The sequence below is a fragment of the Schistocerca nitens genome, chromosome 1 (assembly GCF_023898315.1).
Source record: "Schistocerca nitens isolate TAMUIC-IGC-003100 chromosome 1, iqSchNite1.1, whole genome shotgun sequence".
In the NCBI taxonomy this organism is placed as follows: Eukaryota; Metazoa; Arthropoda; class Insecta; order Orthoptera; family Acrididae; genus Schistocerca; species Schistocerca nitens.
In genome coordinates this window covers 746,112,859-746,132,207 of record NC_064614.1, presented here as the reverse complement: position 1 = coordinate 746,132,207, position 19,349 = coordinate 746,112,859, and the positions used below count along the sequence as shown (strand labels likewise).

The 19,349-nt window shown below is 44.0% G+C and overlaps 1 protein-coding gene across 1 annotated transcript in view; it reads left to right on the top strand.

Moving 5' to 3' along the window:
- Window positions 1–19,349, top strand: part of LOC126198283 (peroxidase-like) — a 187,754-nt gene that overhangs the window by 155,923 nt on the left and 12,482 nt on the right. Inside the window, exons 9-10 of the mRNA XM_049934712.1 lie at window positions 2,676–2,832; window positions 10,904–11,077. Of these exons, the coding sequence (XP_049790669.1) occupies window positions 2,676–2,832; window positions 10,904–11,077 (331 nt within the window). The remainder of the gene's footprint in view (window positions 1–2,675; window positions 2,833–10,903; window positions 11,078–19,349) is intronic.

The window sequence follows — 19,349 nt, the reverse complement described above, 5'->3', positions numbered from 1 at the left end:
GCCTACGCGCATTTTTTCGATACACGTATACAGTTCTCTTAATATTCTTTCTTGAACATCCTTATGTATCCCATAACCACATGATAACACATTCTTATTGTATCTCCGAGCATTCAGAATGTCAAATGCGTCGTTTGCTAACTGAAAAAAAATTTGCTGCTTCCTCTTATTCAGGCATTATGTACTTTATGGCTTTAGCTGTGGTACTCGAAAAAAGTTGCATTGCCAAATAAACTCTTTGACGCTCTCTCCCCTTGACACTGAGATGAAGCTGTGACAGTTTAGGACACAACTTCATTTCACTCCTATCTAATGCGAGCAGTCTTTCTACAATAGATTTATTAACAATTTTCCCACTTGGAAGCTTTAGTCCGTCATCCAGAAAGTGGTTTCTCATTAATTTAAACAAATGCGGAACATCTGAAAACACCCAGATTCGTTTATTTTCATACTGCGGATTGGAAAAGCAGGAATTTGTTTCTGTCACATTAAAATCTTTCCAGAGAGATCGATTTTTTGTTCCAAGGTCGCACACTAACGCAACAACATCGTAACCAACATCTTGTTAATACTGTTTAACCGATCAGCTGTTATTTGTGTGTCAAAATCATAGTAAATGGGTTGCTTCCATCCAGAAAACAAACCACGTACCATAACAAATAGCACGTTACTGTGTGGCCCTACAACACGATCTTCAACAGGATCATAAATAATATTGCTGTCTACATTCATTTCGTCGAATGATAGCACACACACACGTTGAGTTTTTGTCAATACAGATGAGTGGGCTTTCATTAGTTGCAAAACGTCTGTCAGCATACCAGGAAAGCATCTGAAAGAGCATGACGTCCATCTCTTAAGTGTTGACAGTCCTGGAAGTGGGAAACCGACCTGATTTCTTAAAAACAAATAACACTTCCTAGACACAGCACGAAGTGTAACCGCTTTACAAATATCTTCCCTTTGCCATTTTGCTCGTTTCTTTCCACTCAACAAGGAGTTTATCTGTGTTTTTGAAAACAATTTGCCTAATATTTGAGTCATTTTCTCCTGCACATGCTTCTTTTGACACTTTTGTTGATATTTTATTTTCTCGCCACAAGCTTTCACTTTGAGTTTCAAACGCTTCTCACTACACCTGAGATTTGCACACATAGCTGTCAGTCTGCGGTTCCTGTATTCTAATTCTTCTATACGTTTACAGAGTTCGCTGATCTATTTACTATCAGTGTCACAGTCATCTGTCGCTGTTGACTGGTCTATTTTTCTTTTTTTCGGAGACACACTAACCAGGTGCTCAACTGCATATTTCATTGTCTTTCTTGCCTGCAACCTGTCTGCCCTATTCGGAGAAACTGTGTCATCAGGGCCTGAATTTCCACTAACACTGGGAACACTTCCTGGTATATTCACACTCGGCACTGCGTCTGGTTTAAGTAGATCGAGAAGTTCTGCTCGCAAGTCAGGCAGATAATCTTCGGATGTCAAATGCAATGAACAAACAGTTGACGTCGCAACATTGAAGCGATCTTTTCGGTGGCACTTCATAATCCAGGCCTTCTGCACTTTAACGTCTTTTGGGAACGAATGATAAATTATTATTTTGGCTTTTGTCTTTCGGCTGTACGACAGAGACCCTGTTACAGCACACCCAAGCATTTTAACGCAACACTTTTACAAATCACCGCAACAACACCACAAACTAAAGCAAAACAACAACATCGGTAAAACAGCTCTTTTGGCGCCTCGACACGACGTGCTCCTATGCTGACGTCATGCGCAGAACGACGAAATATTCGCCGATCTGCGCAGGCCATTTGGGCCCCCCCTGCTGGCGGCTCACCTCCAACTGCCCAACGCTACGCGCTGTTCACATTGAGCTGCCCAACACTACACAAGCGAATATTCCAACAATGACTCCAACCGGCGACAGACTGCACACATCGCAGTCAGCGATTTACATACAGAGCGCTACGTGGCTTCACCAACATAAAAACCTAAACAACATACTTACATGGTGGCCACCCTTCCGCGCGAAAGGCAAAGGTTGCAACATGGAGTTCTGTCCGCCACAAAGTTTTAATGTACTGGGAAGATTCAACTAGTTTAGTTTACCTTTGACTGAAATTAATGTACCTCCTGCCACACTGTCTGAGCAACGGGTCAGAGCATCATGTGGTGATTGGTGCCCGTTTATGGGAGTACAGTTTCAAAATGGTTCAAATGGCTCTGAGCACTATGCGACTTAACTTCTGAGGTCATCAGTCGCCTAGAACTTAGAACTAATTAAACCTAACTAACCTAAGGACATCACACACATCCATGCCCGAGGCAGGATTCGAACCTGCGACCGGAGCGGTCGCTCGGCTCCAGACTGTAGCGCCTAGAACCGCACGGCCACTCTGGCCGGCGTACAGTTTCCCTCTGAACGCCGGAGACCGTGCTTTCGTTGAATATGAAACAACCTATATCAAGTAGACTGCCATTTCGAATGCACGCCCGCGGGTGAAATGCACGCCGAATGCACGCCGTACTTCCTATATTGCAGTTCAGGTTTGCAGAACTCTAATATATAAATCTGGTGTTTTTAGTGCATTAATGTACGCAAAGCTTGTATGTTCTTAATGCACGTGAGTGCGGCACTTAGTGACGCGTGGTGGTGTTTTTGCCGACAGGCTGGTGGACGGGGCGCGGTGCCCGGTGCGTCACTACCGGTACAGCGACGGCTACTTCCGGCCGGCGGCAGTGCAGCGCGAGGACAACCTGGACCTACTGCTCAACGGCATGGCCCACCAGCCGGCGCAGAAGCTCGACGACTCCTTCACCACCGAGGTACGCCCCAGCCATCCACACTATTCCTCTAGTGACAGCGACTCTAAGCCGTGAAGGACGTTTGTTACTCCGGACTTTAAGATATCTTAATAAAAATTTTTACTACCAAAAACAGTCTTGATCACAATTTATTTATTACGGTGGCCGGTTTAGACCACTACTGTGGTCATCCTCAGACCTACAAGTCGTATACAAAGCTTTAAATTTTTTTTCTCTTAGTGTTGATCTGTAAGAATTATTATGTAATATATGTAAATGGAAGTCTCTTACTACACAAGTAAATCGTATCTGTGCAGCATGTACTATACATGTCAGTTAACGATTATTGCAGCCTACTCATTGAAAATCGTTTCAGTAAAGACATGTTGCTGCTCAATAGTACATCGTCTGACGTGACAGTCTTTGCCATTCCACTTTCGCAAAAAATTCATTAGAAAGAAGCTGCTGCCACATCTTTGCACTAGCGTTTATCCTCACCATGCCAACCACTAATTTGCCTAGCGACTTTACAACAACTACAGTGGAAAGAAGCCTTCTGCTACATCTTTGGAACGGCGTCCAACTTCACCTTGGCAACCAGTGGTTCCAAATGGTTCACTAAGAGGCCTTGAGAGGGCAACCCATGTACTGTCGAAAACGAAGTTCATTTATCCTACATGTTTAAATATTTTTAACGCTTCTTAATTGACAATAGCTGTGAATTAAGCTAAGTTTAGTGTGTGTTTATTTTCCTTTCTTGACAATGTTCTTCTAACTAAGAAATTTTACATTGTTATTCGACCTGTAACCCATTGGTTAATAACGACAACATGCCGTCAGAACTGGGCGGGGCCTCAATTATATACAGTAAGACGTGTACTGGTTTCTCCAGTAGTGATTCTCCAGCAGAAGGAGGTCCTTATTCATTGGTAATTCATCGTTTTATAGCTTTATAACTTTATGTATTTCCTTTAATGTATGTAACCCTCTAATTAAAGCTTTGTATACGACTTGTAGGTCTGAGGATGACCACAGTAGTGGTCGAAACCGGTCACCGTAATAAATAAATTGTCATCGGGACTGTTTTTGATAGTAAATATTTGTGACACTTTGATCATTGTTCACTCCCACAATGTATTCAAAAGTAAGTAATAAAAGTTATACTACAATTTATATTGATATCTTGGTTATTTTTCTACAGAGTCGCCGTTCAAATTCAGACGTCTGTCGTACCGTTTAAAAAGTTTTCCTGTGCCTCCTCCATACTCAGTTGCTACCAAGTTGTTGAACCAGTCACTAACGCCCTCTTTCAGTTCGTTGTCACTTCTGTTCAAAAAAGTCTTCAGTTTGGGAAGAAACATGGTAATCATTCGAAGCCAAGTCAGGGCTATAAGGTGGATGTTCAAAAATGTCTCACTTAAACTGTTGTAGAAAATCTGCCGTCAACGCAGTAGAATACAGGCGAGCGTTATGGTAAAGAAGGCTCATGCCGCTGGACGACAATACACGCCTTTTGTTTTGAACGACGCTACGCAGACGGTGAAGGGTCTGGCAGCTCACCACCGCGTTATGGTCTCTCCTGTAGGTCCAAAGCCGATAAATAGGACGTCCTTTCGATCCTAAAGCACTGTGGCCATAACCGTTTTGGAGCTCAGAATTTGTTTGGCTCTTCTCGGTTTTGTTGGGCATAGTGATGTCATTCCAGTGACTGGCGCTTTATTTCAGTACTTTCATGCGAAACCCAGATCTCATCATCAGTAACAATGTGGTTCAAAAAAATGCTCGCTATTCTTTTCGTACCGAGTGAGAAAAGGTAGTGGAGTTCCCATTCGTAGTTTTTTATGTTCGCCTGTTAAAAGACGAGAAATCCACACTTTTATATAGCCAAAATATTCACCAATAATTTCATAAGGAACTGACCACGAAATTTTAGGATAGCCAAGGTCAGTCTATGAATAGTGAGATGTTGAAATTTTTCATCACTCCTTCAGTCGATGGTCGATCTGATCATTCAAGAAAATTCGTTCATCCACTAAATGAAGCTTCGTTCATTACATTTCCATAAACTTTTGCTGTCTGATTGCAAGTTCCGATACGGGGGGACTTATCTTGTATTCAGAAACCATATTACACTAGGAACCTCACACCTGACGAAATCGCTAATTTTCTCACATATTTTAAACTCTCACAAATGAACTGTATACGACCGTTCCTGGTCACTGTTCGCGTTGTTCATTGTGATTGCTCTAACGATTAGTTACGTCTGCGACACGGCTGCGTGAGTTGGCGAAGGGGGGTGGGGGGTGAGGGGGGTGGAAGGGGTGGACGTTGCACACCTTTTCAGATTAATTTTTTTTTTTTAATTTTGAAAATGACTCTCGCTCTATGTTTGTTTTGTGTGGCTATGTGGCACCTTCCGATCTAAAGCTCATGCTCACAAGCTATGAACTTTCTGGAGAACGAAACCCAGTCTGCAGGAACTACATGGATTTTGGAAAGCCGGCCGCGGTGGTCTCGCGGTTCTAGGCGCGCAGTCCGGAACCGTGCGACTGCTACGGTCGCAGGTTCGAATCCTGCCTCGGGCATGGATGTGTGTGATGTCCTTAGGTTAGTTAGGTTTAATTAGTTCTAAGTTCTAGGGGACTTATGACCACAGCAGTTGAGTCCCATAGTGCTCAGAGCCATTTGAACCATTTGATTTTGGAAATAACAGTCTTTCAGAATCCAGCTCGCGCTGTTCGGCCACGAGACACAGAAAGCAAACATGCGGACGCCAACGTTAATGTCAAGTTCTTTGACTTCCAGAGATGTCCCATGCATTTGTGAACTACTGTCAGCTAATCGACAATATACGACAGTAGGGAATGTCAGACCAACTATGAGCTTGGGCTGAAGAGAACCTAGGGAATAGAACACAGTTTAAAAAACGTCAGACGTAGTACTAACTCTGCACATACCACAATGGGCCACTGCTGTTCACAATAGATGCTGATGAGACAAAACATTATGACCACTGTCCACCGCGATACTGAATACCAATTTGTAACGCTATGGGTACGTGATGCGGTAGGGAAAGGGTATAAACAGAGGAAAGACGCGTCGGGAACCACTGTAGCGTCGATACTGGCCGCCACTCAGATAAGGAACTTAGAAAAGGATCAGTTTCTTATGGCGCGACGCCAGGGAACGGTGAAACTACGTGTAGGCGACAAGATGTTGGACGTCCACGCGTTATTGCAGTACGTGGGGGGGGGGGGGGGGGGGGGGGGAGGGGGAGGGAAGCTTGCCCGCTCCTTAAAACAGGAATTTTTGTGGCAGATTTGACGACAGAGGTTGCTGCAGGTGTTGGGTGCAAACACAATTGTTTCGGAGCACACCTTTCAGGGAACATTCAACATCGTAACTTACGGCTGAACTGGGCAAGAGAGCATCTAATTTTGACCGTGGATCTATGCAAACGTGTCACCTTGTGGGATGAATCACGATCCTTGTTACACGCTGTCTGTGATCGTGTCTGGATGCGCCGTCATCCAAGCAAACGTTTGTTCGAAAGATCCACTAGCCCACAGACGCAAGTCGTGATGGTAGTTTATGCTATAGGAACATTCATCTGGACCTTCATGAGACGTGTGGTAGTAGTCGAAGGCGCCATGAGCTGTGCACTACGTGAACATTGTTTCGGACCCTCTTCATCACTTCATGTTTGCTGTCTTCTCCAATGGCTACGATTCTTCCAGCAGGATAACTGGCCCTGTCACTAGGCCAGCGTCGTACTGTAGTAGAATGAGAAGATTGGTAGTAAAATCATGTTCGTGCTTTGGCCAACAGATTCGCCTGACCTGATCCCGAGGGAACACGTGTGGGGCACTATCGGTCGCCACTTCGTGCCCACAGTCAACCGACCAGCAGTTTACGGGAATTGCGTGAACTGGACGTAGAAATCAGATGGCAGGTATTTTCGATAATATACCAATGGCTTGCTGAATCCATGCTAAGCAGAATCGCTGCTGTATTCGGTGGCAACACCCCATTTCAACAGGTGGTCATAACGATTTGGCTCATTAACGTATGTAAATGAACCAATGGGTAACACCGTAAGCTTAATGAGACTATTTGCGGATGATAGTGTCCTACATACAGAAGTTGCAACGGTGGAAAGGAGCACCGAGATGCGGGAACACTTGAAGAAGCTCAGAGATAGGAACAGTGACTGATCTCCAATCACGGAATCAAAAAATATTGGATCGCATCGCCTATTCAGGCTCATTTCAGTACATTTATTTGAGAGTCAGTTAGCAATCTTTACATCATGCGCTGATTATCTGAAAACCTAACCTCTCAGCATCTCCAGCTTTAACAGTTAAAATCGAATAAAAATTATTTCAGAATAAGGATTTGTGGCTATTCCACCACCCACCATGATTCTTTGCCCAGAAAAGTCTACATCTGTGTACAATCAGTGTTTGAAGGCTAACGCTTCTACAGACTATAGAAGCACAAGTCACTGACAAAACAACGCTGTTTAAGGAACAGTTGTGGTCGGCCGAATCACAGTAGTCATAAAATTGGTATTATTTGTCGAAAAGCTAAACATTAGCTTGCAACAATATACATTTTATGTTGTTAGGTAGATACGCAATCGGTAGGGGCACTCTCCAAGGTGTGATCCTCACCATTTCATCAACAGCGCTGAATCGCAAGGCGCTTGTGCGCCAGTGACAGGGCACACCTGTCTTGGCATGTTGCGAATTATACGGTTCCACAGATGCCTCCAGACGTCATTTTCCAGCGTGATGGTGTCCTCTCCTTTGCTCCCACTGTCATCGGGACGTTACCGTATCTCCCCATTGCCTGGCTCCCTCGGTCTCCCGATCTGACTCCGCTGGGTTCGAGGCTGGTGGATTTGAGACAACGGATCTACGCCACAGAAATGCCATAACACCTGTCATGCTTACGAACGTGTGGCGAAGAGTGCAGCATCATTTCGATATCTGGTCGAGCTACAAACGATGTCAACATTGAACCGTGCAAAAAAGCATAAAAATGTTTGAGCTCTTGTGTACGATATTGGAACCCTTATAAACCTTAATAGGTAATGAAATATAAACAAATGTATTTGTATACCTCCAGCTCGGATATCCTGTATGTTAATATTGGCAGCACTTATAGAATTATATTTCCCAAAGTCGAAGTTGCTGTGCTGTCGTGATGGATCAGATATCAACATCTTGCACGACATTTTGAACATGACAAATGTTGCCGTCGGTTGGGTTCCGTCGTGACTGCTCACACCCATTCAGAAAGCCCACCGACCAGAAGCAGCAGCGCAAATGTTGCAGCTGTGCCAGACTAATTCAGGTGGCTTCTTTAGCAGCCTGATCTCCATGGACGATTGCTGGATGTAAGACTACGACGCCCCAAGGCATAACACGACCACCTTGTGTGCTATATTACGACGCTGTTGCCTCCCTACTCTCCAAGTTAATGGTACATTTATTTCATTTACTAATAGTTTGAGGAAGCGGATAACGGCAGACTCGAATAAGAATACTGGTTGTTAGTAGTTACAAACTGTACTGTTTATTACTGAAAACGTTTCTCAAGTCAAACGCTTTTAAATACTCTCAGTTTAGCAATATTCCGTATGACATCATACGACACCGATCGTTAAACCTTAACGCGCAGTTCGCGGCGCGAGTAATCGTGCAAAAAGCGAATTAGTAAGTACATCTGAACAATGCCGACAAGCACATCGTCTCAACTCAGCTCGACTCTATCGCAGACTGCAGACTGACCGCTACGGTAAGCGCTCGTGCCAAGCAACAACAACCACACACTATCCCAAGCATTTGCAGCGGGCAGCGATTACTCTAGAATTCTGGCCTCGGCTAAACCAGTGGTAGGTAATGTAACGTAATATACAGTCTGCGATGAAGGATATCGATATGTTTGCGATCAAATGTAACAAAAATGACAAATTTATTGACCTGGAAGGATGCTGACTCCTTGCAAAGAGAGTGCTTTTGCTCCACTACAACGCCCCAGCTCATTCCGCACAGGGCAACGTCACACGTGCTGATTCTTTGATCTGTCAGATTTTACCTCACCCCCCCCCTCCCCCTCTTTCCCTCCACCCCGTATTCTCCTAACATGGCAAAATAGTGTCGACAAAATGTACTCAAGATGGAACATGTTTTGGCCAAAAGGCATACTTGTAAAAACGAGGTCTCTTTCAAGTCATCCATGTTGTTGTTGTGGTCTCCAGGTCTCCATTCCGAAGACTGGTTTGACGCAGCTCTCCAAGCTACATTATCCTATGCAAAGCTCTTTATCTGCATAAAGCTATTGCCACTCACATCCTTCTTAATCTGCTTACTATATTCATATCTCTTGCTCTCTTTCCACGATTTTTACCCCTCCCACACTGCCGGCCGTGGTGGACGAGCGGTTCTAGGCGCTTCGGCCCGGAACGTCGCGACCGGTACGGTCTCAGGTTCGAATCCTGCCTCGGGCATGGATGTGTGTGACGTCCTTACGTTAGCTAGGTTTAAGTAGTTCTAAGTTCTAGGGGACTGATGACCTCAGCTGTTAAGTCTCATAGTGCTCAGAGCCATTTGAACCAGTTTTGCTAACAGGTTGCGCCATATATTTCTTTCCTCCACAGATCTATTCAGTGCGTCCTCATTAGTTGCATGATCTACCCATCTAATCTTCATTATTCATCTCTAGCGTCATCCATCATTGGGAAAAATGCATTACGTTGAGCGGCGAGTTTGTAGAGGAGTAACTCTATCAGCAGATCTCATGGTCACAGCTTGACGTTTCAAAGTGACGGAACTTTATGACTACCCTCACACATGCTGTGGATGCAGCTGTCAGTTTATGCCCTATCGCGGAAGCGTGGGTGGAGTACCTTAATTAGAATCTTTAATGAAATATCTTAATTTCGCCCTTCATATGTGACGCAAGCAAATCATTACATCAAAATACTGATAAAGGAATTCATGAGACAAAGACCTCGACAAACTCATTTTATTACACATGCACATAATTAAATTGATAATTAAGAAATGGAATGAACGTTAAAAGTGGGAAAACTAATGCCTTGGCAATTGGATAGGGGATCTCGAATGTGATTCAAGTGAAAGCCTATCTGGACAAAACATTTACACTTGCGATAGTCGTAATGTGGTTGCCGAACATTAGCGCATAGAGACAGAAAATAGTGCAGAAGGAGAGGCGTGTGCATCTATTGCCGGATTTGAAAGCAGATGGAACCTGTCATCGCAAAAAAGTATTTTTAATTTTCTTAATAATTTGGTATTGCGGCACCTGGGTGCATTGTTGGCCTTCGGAGTGGCCCTAAACTTTCTGCTCTTATTTCTCTTTCTAAGATGTTACCTGAACATCTCGCGTTTTTCAGCGAATTTTGCCCGCTGTTACTCTAAACAATGGCGGTTCTTCTTGGATTCTGCCGGTAAGCGGCATGCATCCTGGGACTACACAGCTTGCTAAAAGCAATCTCTGTTGTCCCTGCATGTACTGGAGATATAATGTGCACTGCGTGACTTTCGACGGTCGGTGTCAGGGCGGCCTCCTTTCAAAACACAGCCCGGCCTGTCTGTATACCTGCCTGGCGTTTTCCGCCGCACGCGCGCCAGTGCGTGTTCTGTGAGTAGGGGTGGGGGGCTGTCTCCCTGCAGATTAGGCCCCTACTGCGTATTCCACGTTCTCTGCGGAGTCCATCTTGCTTTCATAGTGACTTCTCATTTACCTGTGGATCCAATTTAAACAGGAAATTTTAATCGAAGTAGTTAAGTATTGGCAATCACCGGAACTGGAACGTACTTCATTATCCGGCGAGGATTACTTTATTAGAATTACATTTCATCCCTCTTACGGGTTTTTGCATAAGTTACGGGGCAGTTTGGAAAAAGCAGTCATGTAACACAGTATGGTGATGATCCATCTACACGAGAAGCCACTTGCTGTACCCCTAGTGTGGGAGTAGTCTGCAGAGCAGTATTGTGTCTACCCGTGTTGGAGCTCGGGTGCTGGTGTCTGCACAGTGGTGAGTCGTGGGCGTTTGCAGGTGACGCAGCAGCTGTTCCGTGCCGAGGACGCTGCGTTCGGCATGGACGGCGAGAGCCTGGACATCACGAGGGGCCGAGACCACGGGCTGCCGCCGTACCCCGCCTTCCGCGAGCTGTGCGGCCTGCCACCCGCCAACACCTGGAGGGACCTCGCCAACACGCTGGGGCACAACGTGAGTAGTATTTGCCGAGCTATTTTCCCAGCTGAGTTCCTGGGCCATTTTCTCCAGTATATTTTACGTGTCGAACATCTGAAGAGCGCAAGCTGGAAACCTTCTAACGAGAGGACCATCAGACCTTTAAATCAAGGATTTTCAAGAGTCTATGCTGTACAGGGAGCTGCTTTTCATGCCACAGTCTCTACCTTCTGGGGAAAAATACACTACTGGCCATTAAAATTGCTACACCAAGAAGAAATGCAGATGGTAAACGAGTATTCATTGGACAAATATATTATACTAGAACTGGCATGTGATTACATTTTCACGCAATTTTGGTGCATAGGTCCTGAGAAATCAGTACACAGAACAACCACCTCTGGCCGTAATAACGACCCCGATACGCCTGGGCATTCAGTCAAACAGAGCTTGGATGCCGTGTACAGGTACAGCTGCCCATGCAGATTCAACAGGATACCACAGTTCACCAGGAGTAGTGACTGGCGTATTGTGACGAGCCAATTGCTCGGTCACTACTGACCAGGCGTTTTCAGTTGGTGAGAGATCTAGAGAATGTGCTGGCCAGGGCAGCAGTCGAACATTTTCTGTATCCAGGAAGTCCCCTACAGGACCTGCAACACGCGATCGTGCATTATCGGGCTGAAATGTAGAGTTTCGCAGTGATCGAATCAAGGGTAGAGCCACGGGTCGTAACACATCTGAAATGTAACGTCCACTGTTCAAAGTGCCGTCAGTGCGAACAAGAGATGACCGAGACGTCTAACCAGTGGCACCCCATACCATCACGCCGGGTGATACGCCAGTATGGCGATGACGAATACACGCCTCCAACGTGCGTTCACCGCGAAGTCGCAAAACACGGATGCGACCATCATGATGCTGTAAACAGAACAGCCATGCGGATAAGATGCCTGTCATCTCGACTGCTAGTGATACGAGGCCGTTGGGATCAAGCACGGCGTTCCGTATTACCCTCCTTGCACCCACTGATTCCATATTCTGCTAACAGTCATTGGATCTCGACCAACGCGAGCAGCAACGTCGCGATACGATAAACCGCAATCGCGATAGCCTACAATCCGACCTTTATCAAAGTCGGAAACGTGATGGTGCGCATTTGTCCTCCTTACCCGAGGCATGACAAGAACGTTTCACCAGGCAACGCCGGTCAACTGCTGTTTGTGTATGAGAAATCGGTTGGAAACTTTCCTCATGTCAGCACGTTGTAGGTGTCGCCACTGGCGCCAACCTTGTGTGAATGCTCTCAAAAGATAATCATTTGCATATCACAGCATCTTCTTCCTGTTTGTTAAATTTCACGTCTGTAGCTTGTCATCTTCGTGGTGTAGCAATTTTAATGGCCAGTAGTGTATGTTGAAGTTTCGTGTGTATCTTCCATAACCGCAACGTTAATCACATTTCCACTAAGCGAGTGTAGCGCAGTGCCTGAACTAAATAGCTACTATGCTGGCGGTACAGGTTCAAATCCTGACTAAATACTTTTTTTCAATTTTATCGTAGAGAATATCATTATACAGTATATGTCACGTAGATCGGTGCATCTGATGATGTTAATGAGTTCGCCCTTCGATTCCTCGTCACACTTCTCTACTTCTGATGGATTTTCTTGTTGCTATCCTTCTGTAGAAACGCTTGCTTCTTCCGTTCACTGTACTGTTTTGACACGCATTGCACTGGCGATGCATTGCGAACATCTGATGGTGACGATAAAGCCTAATGGCGGTTTACACCGCCTGGGAAATCCGTAACGGTCCGTGGGGAAGAGAGAACATCAGGCGAGGAAACGTGGTAAACGAACGTTATACAAATATTTGGAATTTTTACTAAGAACTACAAGGAATAAACACTAGAAGGAAGTGTTAACGAAAATACTACAGTGAAAATTGTTATTTTTGGATAATTTTGTATGACGTACAGTATCTGTACGATGAACTTGAAAAAAGAAAATGTATGGGGGCAGGATTTGAAGTCTTATCGCCGCTGCTCTACGGTCCCTTGGTCGAAACATGACCTAACATGACATAGGGGACACGCATAAAAAAAATGGTTCAAATGGCTCTGAGCACTATGGGACTCAACTGCTGTGGTCATAAGTCCCCTAGAACTTAGAACTACTTAAACCTAACTAACCTAAGGACAGCACACAACACCCAGCCATCACGAGGCAGAGAAAATCCCTGACCCCGCCGGGAATCGAACCCGGGAACCCGGGCGTGGGAAGCGAGAACGCTACCGCACGACCACGAGATGCGGGCGACACGCATAAAACTTGAGTATCGATTTTCTCGGAAACTGGGGGCCTTCGCACGAAAATCCACTTCCCAGGTACTGGACTGGTCCTCTACAACATAACTAAGGCTCAACAGAATCAGTGATTAACAGACCTGATGGTCCCCTTAACAGTGCCAAATCCGACATTTGCCAGCTGAATGATAAACAATGTATTTGCAGAGTGAATTTTTCATTCTGCAGCGGATTGTGTGCTTGTATGAAACTTCCCGACTGATTGAAACTGTGTGCTGGACCGGGACACGAACACGAGACCTTTGACCTTCGCTGGAAAATGCTCTGCTGACTTTTTTGTGAAAGGTTTGGGTGGGGGGGGGGGGCGAATGTGCAGGGATCGTCTCTCGAGGCCTGGCAACGGTGACTTCGCACCGAAGGGAAAAAGGAGGGAAAGGTGGAATCAGGATAAAAAGAACAAGCTAAACGCTACCCAGAAGCAGGAATTTTTTATTTATTTTATTTACATGTATACAACGTCACGTTGTGCCATGAAGAAAGAAAAGGAAAGAGAGGTCCGCCCGCCGGTTGACGACTAAAATAAACATTCACTCTACTAGTGGTTCCCAAGTAGAGTCCTCGCGTTGCCAGATCATTCTAGTGTATTTTCTAGTGTCTTTTGTTGGGTTACTGTTATTCCTTCTAAAGTCATCAGCGTTACAGCATGTTCATCGTCTCCCGCCATGGGTGATGCAGCTGCGTAGCGGGTTGTGTAGTGCACTCCAGATGTAGTTCGAAAAATATTGTCTATATTTGTGGTTCCTAACTATCGCGCAAAGCCGTTCCTGCATGTAGTTTCAAAAATCGAGTACATTCTTTGGACCGTCACTGAATAAGTAATGGACTGCATGGCCTCGGATCCGCGTGAAGGCATTGGTCTTGGCCATCGGACACTACGTCTATGACGAGAAATGTCGGATTTTGTACTTACAAGGTACCATCAGGCCTGTTAATGTTCTGAAGAGTTTCAGTTATGTTGTAGAGAACGTTCATAGGATTTGTCGACCTGGAAAGAGCGTCCGACAATGTACATTGCTGCAAGATGTTCGAAATTCTGAGAAAAATGGGGGTAGCCTATAGGGAGAGACGGGTAATATACAGTATATACAAGAGCCAAGAAGGAATAATAAGAGTTAAGGACGAAGAACGAAGTGCTCGGATTTAAAAGGCTGTATGGCAAGAGCACCCTCGAAGACGCATCGCAAAGTAGGCGGATCACCACTTCGATAAAGCGGTCCAGGTACCGGTCCAGGTGCTCCGGAGAACAGCATTGAAGAATGAGTAATCAACTAGGTCAAATTATTGATAAAGTCGATAGACGCCTGCGCTCTTGGTATGCATAGAACCTTCGCCAGCGTTATTACGTCCCTATATCGACAGAGAGCTAAACGTATGTTTTGGGGACCCGCCAACGATGCTTGAATCTGCGAAACAAAGTACTGCATTGTGCTCTTGAAACGTGTAGCCATCAATCTGGTGAAAAATTTTATGTAGCTATTCAGCAGCGTCAAGAGCCGGCAATCATGGATATGGGACCCACCATTCGATTTATGAATAGGTACTGTTGAAACGTCCCCTTAGAAAAATTAATGAATTACTGTGCTGATAAACCTCTTACATTATTTGATTTTCAAACAGCTGAGCAAAACTGAACGTACTAAGACATTACTCTCTTTACTTATTCTGATCAACACTAAACTGACACACAATATTTTTAGTGTAACGCAATCTGACTTCAAAAATCCCTACAAAAGAATGGCCCTGACTAACATTAACCTATACGTTTCACAAATCACTTACCTCACAAAAATCTTCGTTACTCGAACTACTGCAATACAGCGAGCGCCACTACTGCCGGCTAAATAAAAGATTCAAACTACTGAAGGCACTAACTACTGATAGGCATAGTTAGCAAATGAAAGATTTTGATAGAGAACAAACAATGTATTTACCTTAATAGTGTTCAAAAGTGATAATATATATAGCAGTTCATGACATCCATTCTTACAAATGTACTGTTTCTGATGGACACACGTCCAGATCATCCGCTCTCAAAAATCCGCCATTTCTCTCCCCACATCCACCACTGCTGGCGGCTCACCTCCAATGCGCAACGCTACGCGCTGTTAACATCCAGCTGCCCAACACTACAATGGCAGATAACAATGCAAACTAGCCACAGACTGCACACAGCGCAGCCAGTGATTTTCATACAGAGCGCTACGTGGCGTTACCAATATAAAAACCTAAACAGCCTACCTACACTGTCAATCCTTCTATGTGACAATAAAAAAGTATTTAGAAGTTGATTCTCGCAGAGAAGAAAACATCAACCAGCAACTGTTAGTAATTTTATTTATTTATACAAACAGGGCCGTTACCAGTTACGTACCGCCAAGTTGCCAAGTTCACCATCAAAGGGCTGTGTATTAGATTTGTTGTTGTTTGCATTAGTTGCTGGCTGGCTTTTTCAACAACTAATGTAAACAACATCAGATGTAATATAAACGTGAACACCCTCTGACGATGAGCCTTTCGTTTCGAGACTGATAGCAGTGCTATTTGTTCGAATAAATGCCAATATTAACGGTGGCTGGTTGCTGTTTTCTTCTTTGCAAGGATCAACTTGTATTTTCTATACAGCAACTGCCTCAAAAATGTAATTTTTCAACAAAATAGCAGGAAGAAAGTCTTTGCTACGGTACAAATACCATTAATACTGAGGCACAACGTTTTATTTGTGATGATACGAGCACAGACACATAACATTACGGTTTTAACTAGCAAGACTGTAATCAACAAACACCACTTCTCATGTATTTTATATTTTGGAGCTGTATATGGACGCACACTTTGACTAGAATACCATGTGCCAGCTACTAACGCATGTTTCAAACACTTTCTTCATGGTTTAACCCTACATCAAGTTTTGGAACATACAACCAGAGTACCAAGAACACAATAGCACTGAAGACGCTTTTATGAAAACAATGACACTTAGAACGTTTTCTGTACCTCCACCGAAGGATATCTATCCATTTAGTACTTTTACGATATATCACTTTGATACCTAAATGATTTGCGTATTTCAATATTGCATACAATCTTTTCATATTCAGCAACCTTAAATTCTATCGTCATAATATTACACACAGAGTAAGAAGTATCTTACGAAATACGGTTGGAAAATATTCACAAAAAAATCGATATTCCAATTATGTAAGCAGTACCATATCGCGGGCAGGGTGAGATATTGGCCTCCGGTGAAGGCGCAGCGTCAGAGGGGGCGCAAAAACTGACTGAAAAAGACAGTCAAGAAAGAAAAACCTATTAGAAGAACCTTTACCCTCAGCCCGCGATGGAAACGCACGCTGTTGCCACAGTGTCATTTCGTCCAAGTGGCGTCGATGATGAATTGAACTTCTGACAGATGATATAAAGTATCAACTTTTGAATTGTCTGCGAAGTGCTACATTCTCTACATAATTTCAGAACGATCTCTACTCATTACCTTTCGTAGGAATGTTCGAAAAACGGTGAATCGTAGGACCAGTAGAAATTTATGCGTGGGAGTTTCACCAATCACATCCACAAAATCAATCCAAACAACCGCTTTATTTCGTCCTTGGTTGTTGGCATCCATTGATTCGAACGTTTGGAATCCATTGTCGTTTGTGTAGCATTAATACTTGTTTGTCCATTAATTTGTTGAAATATTACATGTGACAAAAAGTCCATAAAAATCTTCGACTCTGTTTCTGCACATTTTCATCACTTTGTCTCGTTGGCAGTCATAAAACGCACAAGGTTCGGCTCGTTGCCTCAAGGGTCAAACCACGTACTTTGATCACTTATTGAAACATCAGCTTAAGTCTCACTTTCGGATGGTGGCAATCGTATTACACGGTGACGTTTACATGGTAAAAATAACGCATTCGATTAATCACTGTATCCTCTTTGCGATATTTTTGCTATTACGGGCAACAAAGCTTTTTGAAAGTAATCCATGTGAACTGGTCCCTCCTTATACAGCTGTGGCTTTCTCAAACTGGACGTCCCTTGGAGGCTGTCTTCTTACCATGCCACGCCCATTTATACTCCAGCTGAACAATCGTCGAGTGGTGCACTTACATTTTGTTTACTTGCCCTGTTCGGCGGCAGCTGCCGAGCGAATTTTTTCGAGAGTAACGCCTGTGTGCCAGGTGGCACATACTGCGTGTCCGTAAGACGGGTTGCAGGCCTGCGGGCGCACCATTACGCGATCGTTTAGCTCAACACATGTCAAGTGGTCACCGGCACGCGGGACTGCCGCCTCAATGAAAAGCGCAATAAAATCGGCTCCTCGCTCAACTTGTTAAGCAATGATGCTTAAATATCATCTTAGAGCAAAGTGATCAACAACTAGAAAGTGAACTAATTCATACAACTTTAAGTTGGCCGGTCATCTCCATTATAGTGAATAGGTAAAAATCGGCAGCAGTTGGAAGCGTACGACCAGTAGTCATTTATTTTTGGTTACCTGATCAGATAGCGCTGTATCAAGCAGCCATTGTTGACTGTTGTGTTACTGTATTGAACTTGGCTGTATTTCGAAGTGACATGGAATTTCCTTTACCCTACCAAAGGGTAATCTCTCTACTTCGACCATCATCAGTTAGGACCTTCGTTAAATATTGGCTGACAAACTCGGCGTTGTCATGTAGTCATTTTGCCAATTTTATACTAGAAATGAAAAAATGAACTTTTTTTGTAGTGTAATATCGAAAGAATTTCATTTCCATGCATTCGTGAAAACATCTTTTAAACTGTGAAACAGTTTCTGTATGCTGGGAGCAGGTGTTTCGCTTGTCTACAGTGCCTCTATTATTTTCGCCTGCAGGCGTTTATGATTCGCAGTTGAGAGCTGTATAAAGCGCTGCAACCTGTCAGGGATTTTTTTAGACTGACTCGATGACAGGAGTGTCTTAGTAATAAAGATAAATGTACTGAAGCTTCATGCATCATGCAGTATTTTCTCAAGCGTCTCTGATTATGATGTCATGTCTCCTGTCATACAATGGTATGATTTTGTAAGTACATATAGCAACATATGTGAATACTGTCTGCAAAATGTGTTGCCACTAGCGTTGGTTGTTGTTGTTGTGGTCTTCAGTTCTGAGACTGGTTTGATACAGCTCTCCATGCTACTCTATCCTGTGCAAGCTTCTTCATCTCCCAGTACCTATTGCAACCTACATCCTTCTGAATCTGCTTAGTGTATTGATCTCTTGGTCTCCCTCTACGATTTTTACCCTCCACGCTGCCCTCCAATGCTAAATTTGTGATCCCTTGATGCCTTAAAACATGTCCTACCAACCGATCCCTTCTTCTAGTCAAGTTGTGCCACAAACTTCTCTTCTCCCCAATCCTATTCAATACCTCCTCGTTAGTTACGTGATCTACCCACCTTAACTTCAGCATTCTTCTGTAGCACCACATTTCGAAAGCTTCTATTCTCTTCTTGTCCAAACTGGTTATCGTCCATGTTTCACTTCCATACATGGCTACACTCCATACAAATACTTTCAGAAACGACTTCCTGACACTTAAATCTATACTCGATATTAACAAATTTCTCTTCTTCAGAAACGATTTCCTTGCCATTGCCAGTCTACATTTTATATCCTCTCTACTTCGACCATCATCAGTTATTTTGCTCCCCAAATAGCAAAACTCCTTTACTACTTTAAGTGTCTCATTTCCTAATCTAATCCCCTCAGCATCACCCGATTTAATTTGACTACATTCCATTCTCCTCGTTTTGCTTTTGTTGATGTTCATCTTATATCCTTCTTTCAAGACACTGTCCATTCCGTTCAACTGATCTTCCAAGTCCTTTGCTGTCTCTGACAGAATTACAATGTCATCGGCGAACCTCAAAGTTTTTACTTCTTCTCCATGAAGAGTTTTGTCATGACTGGCT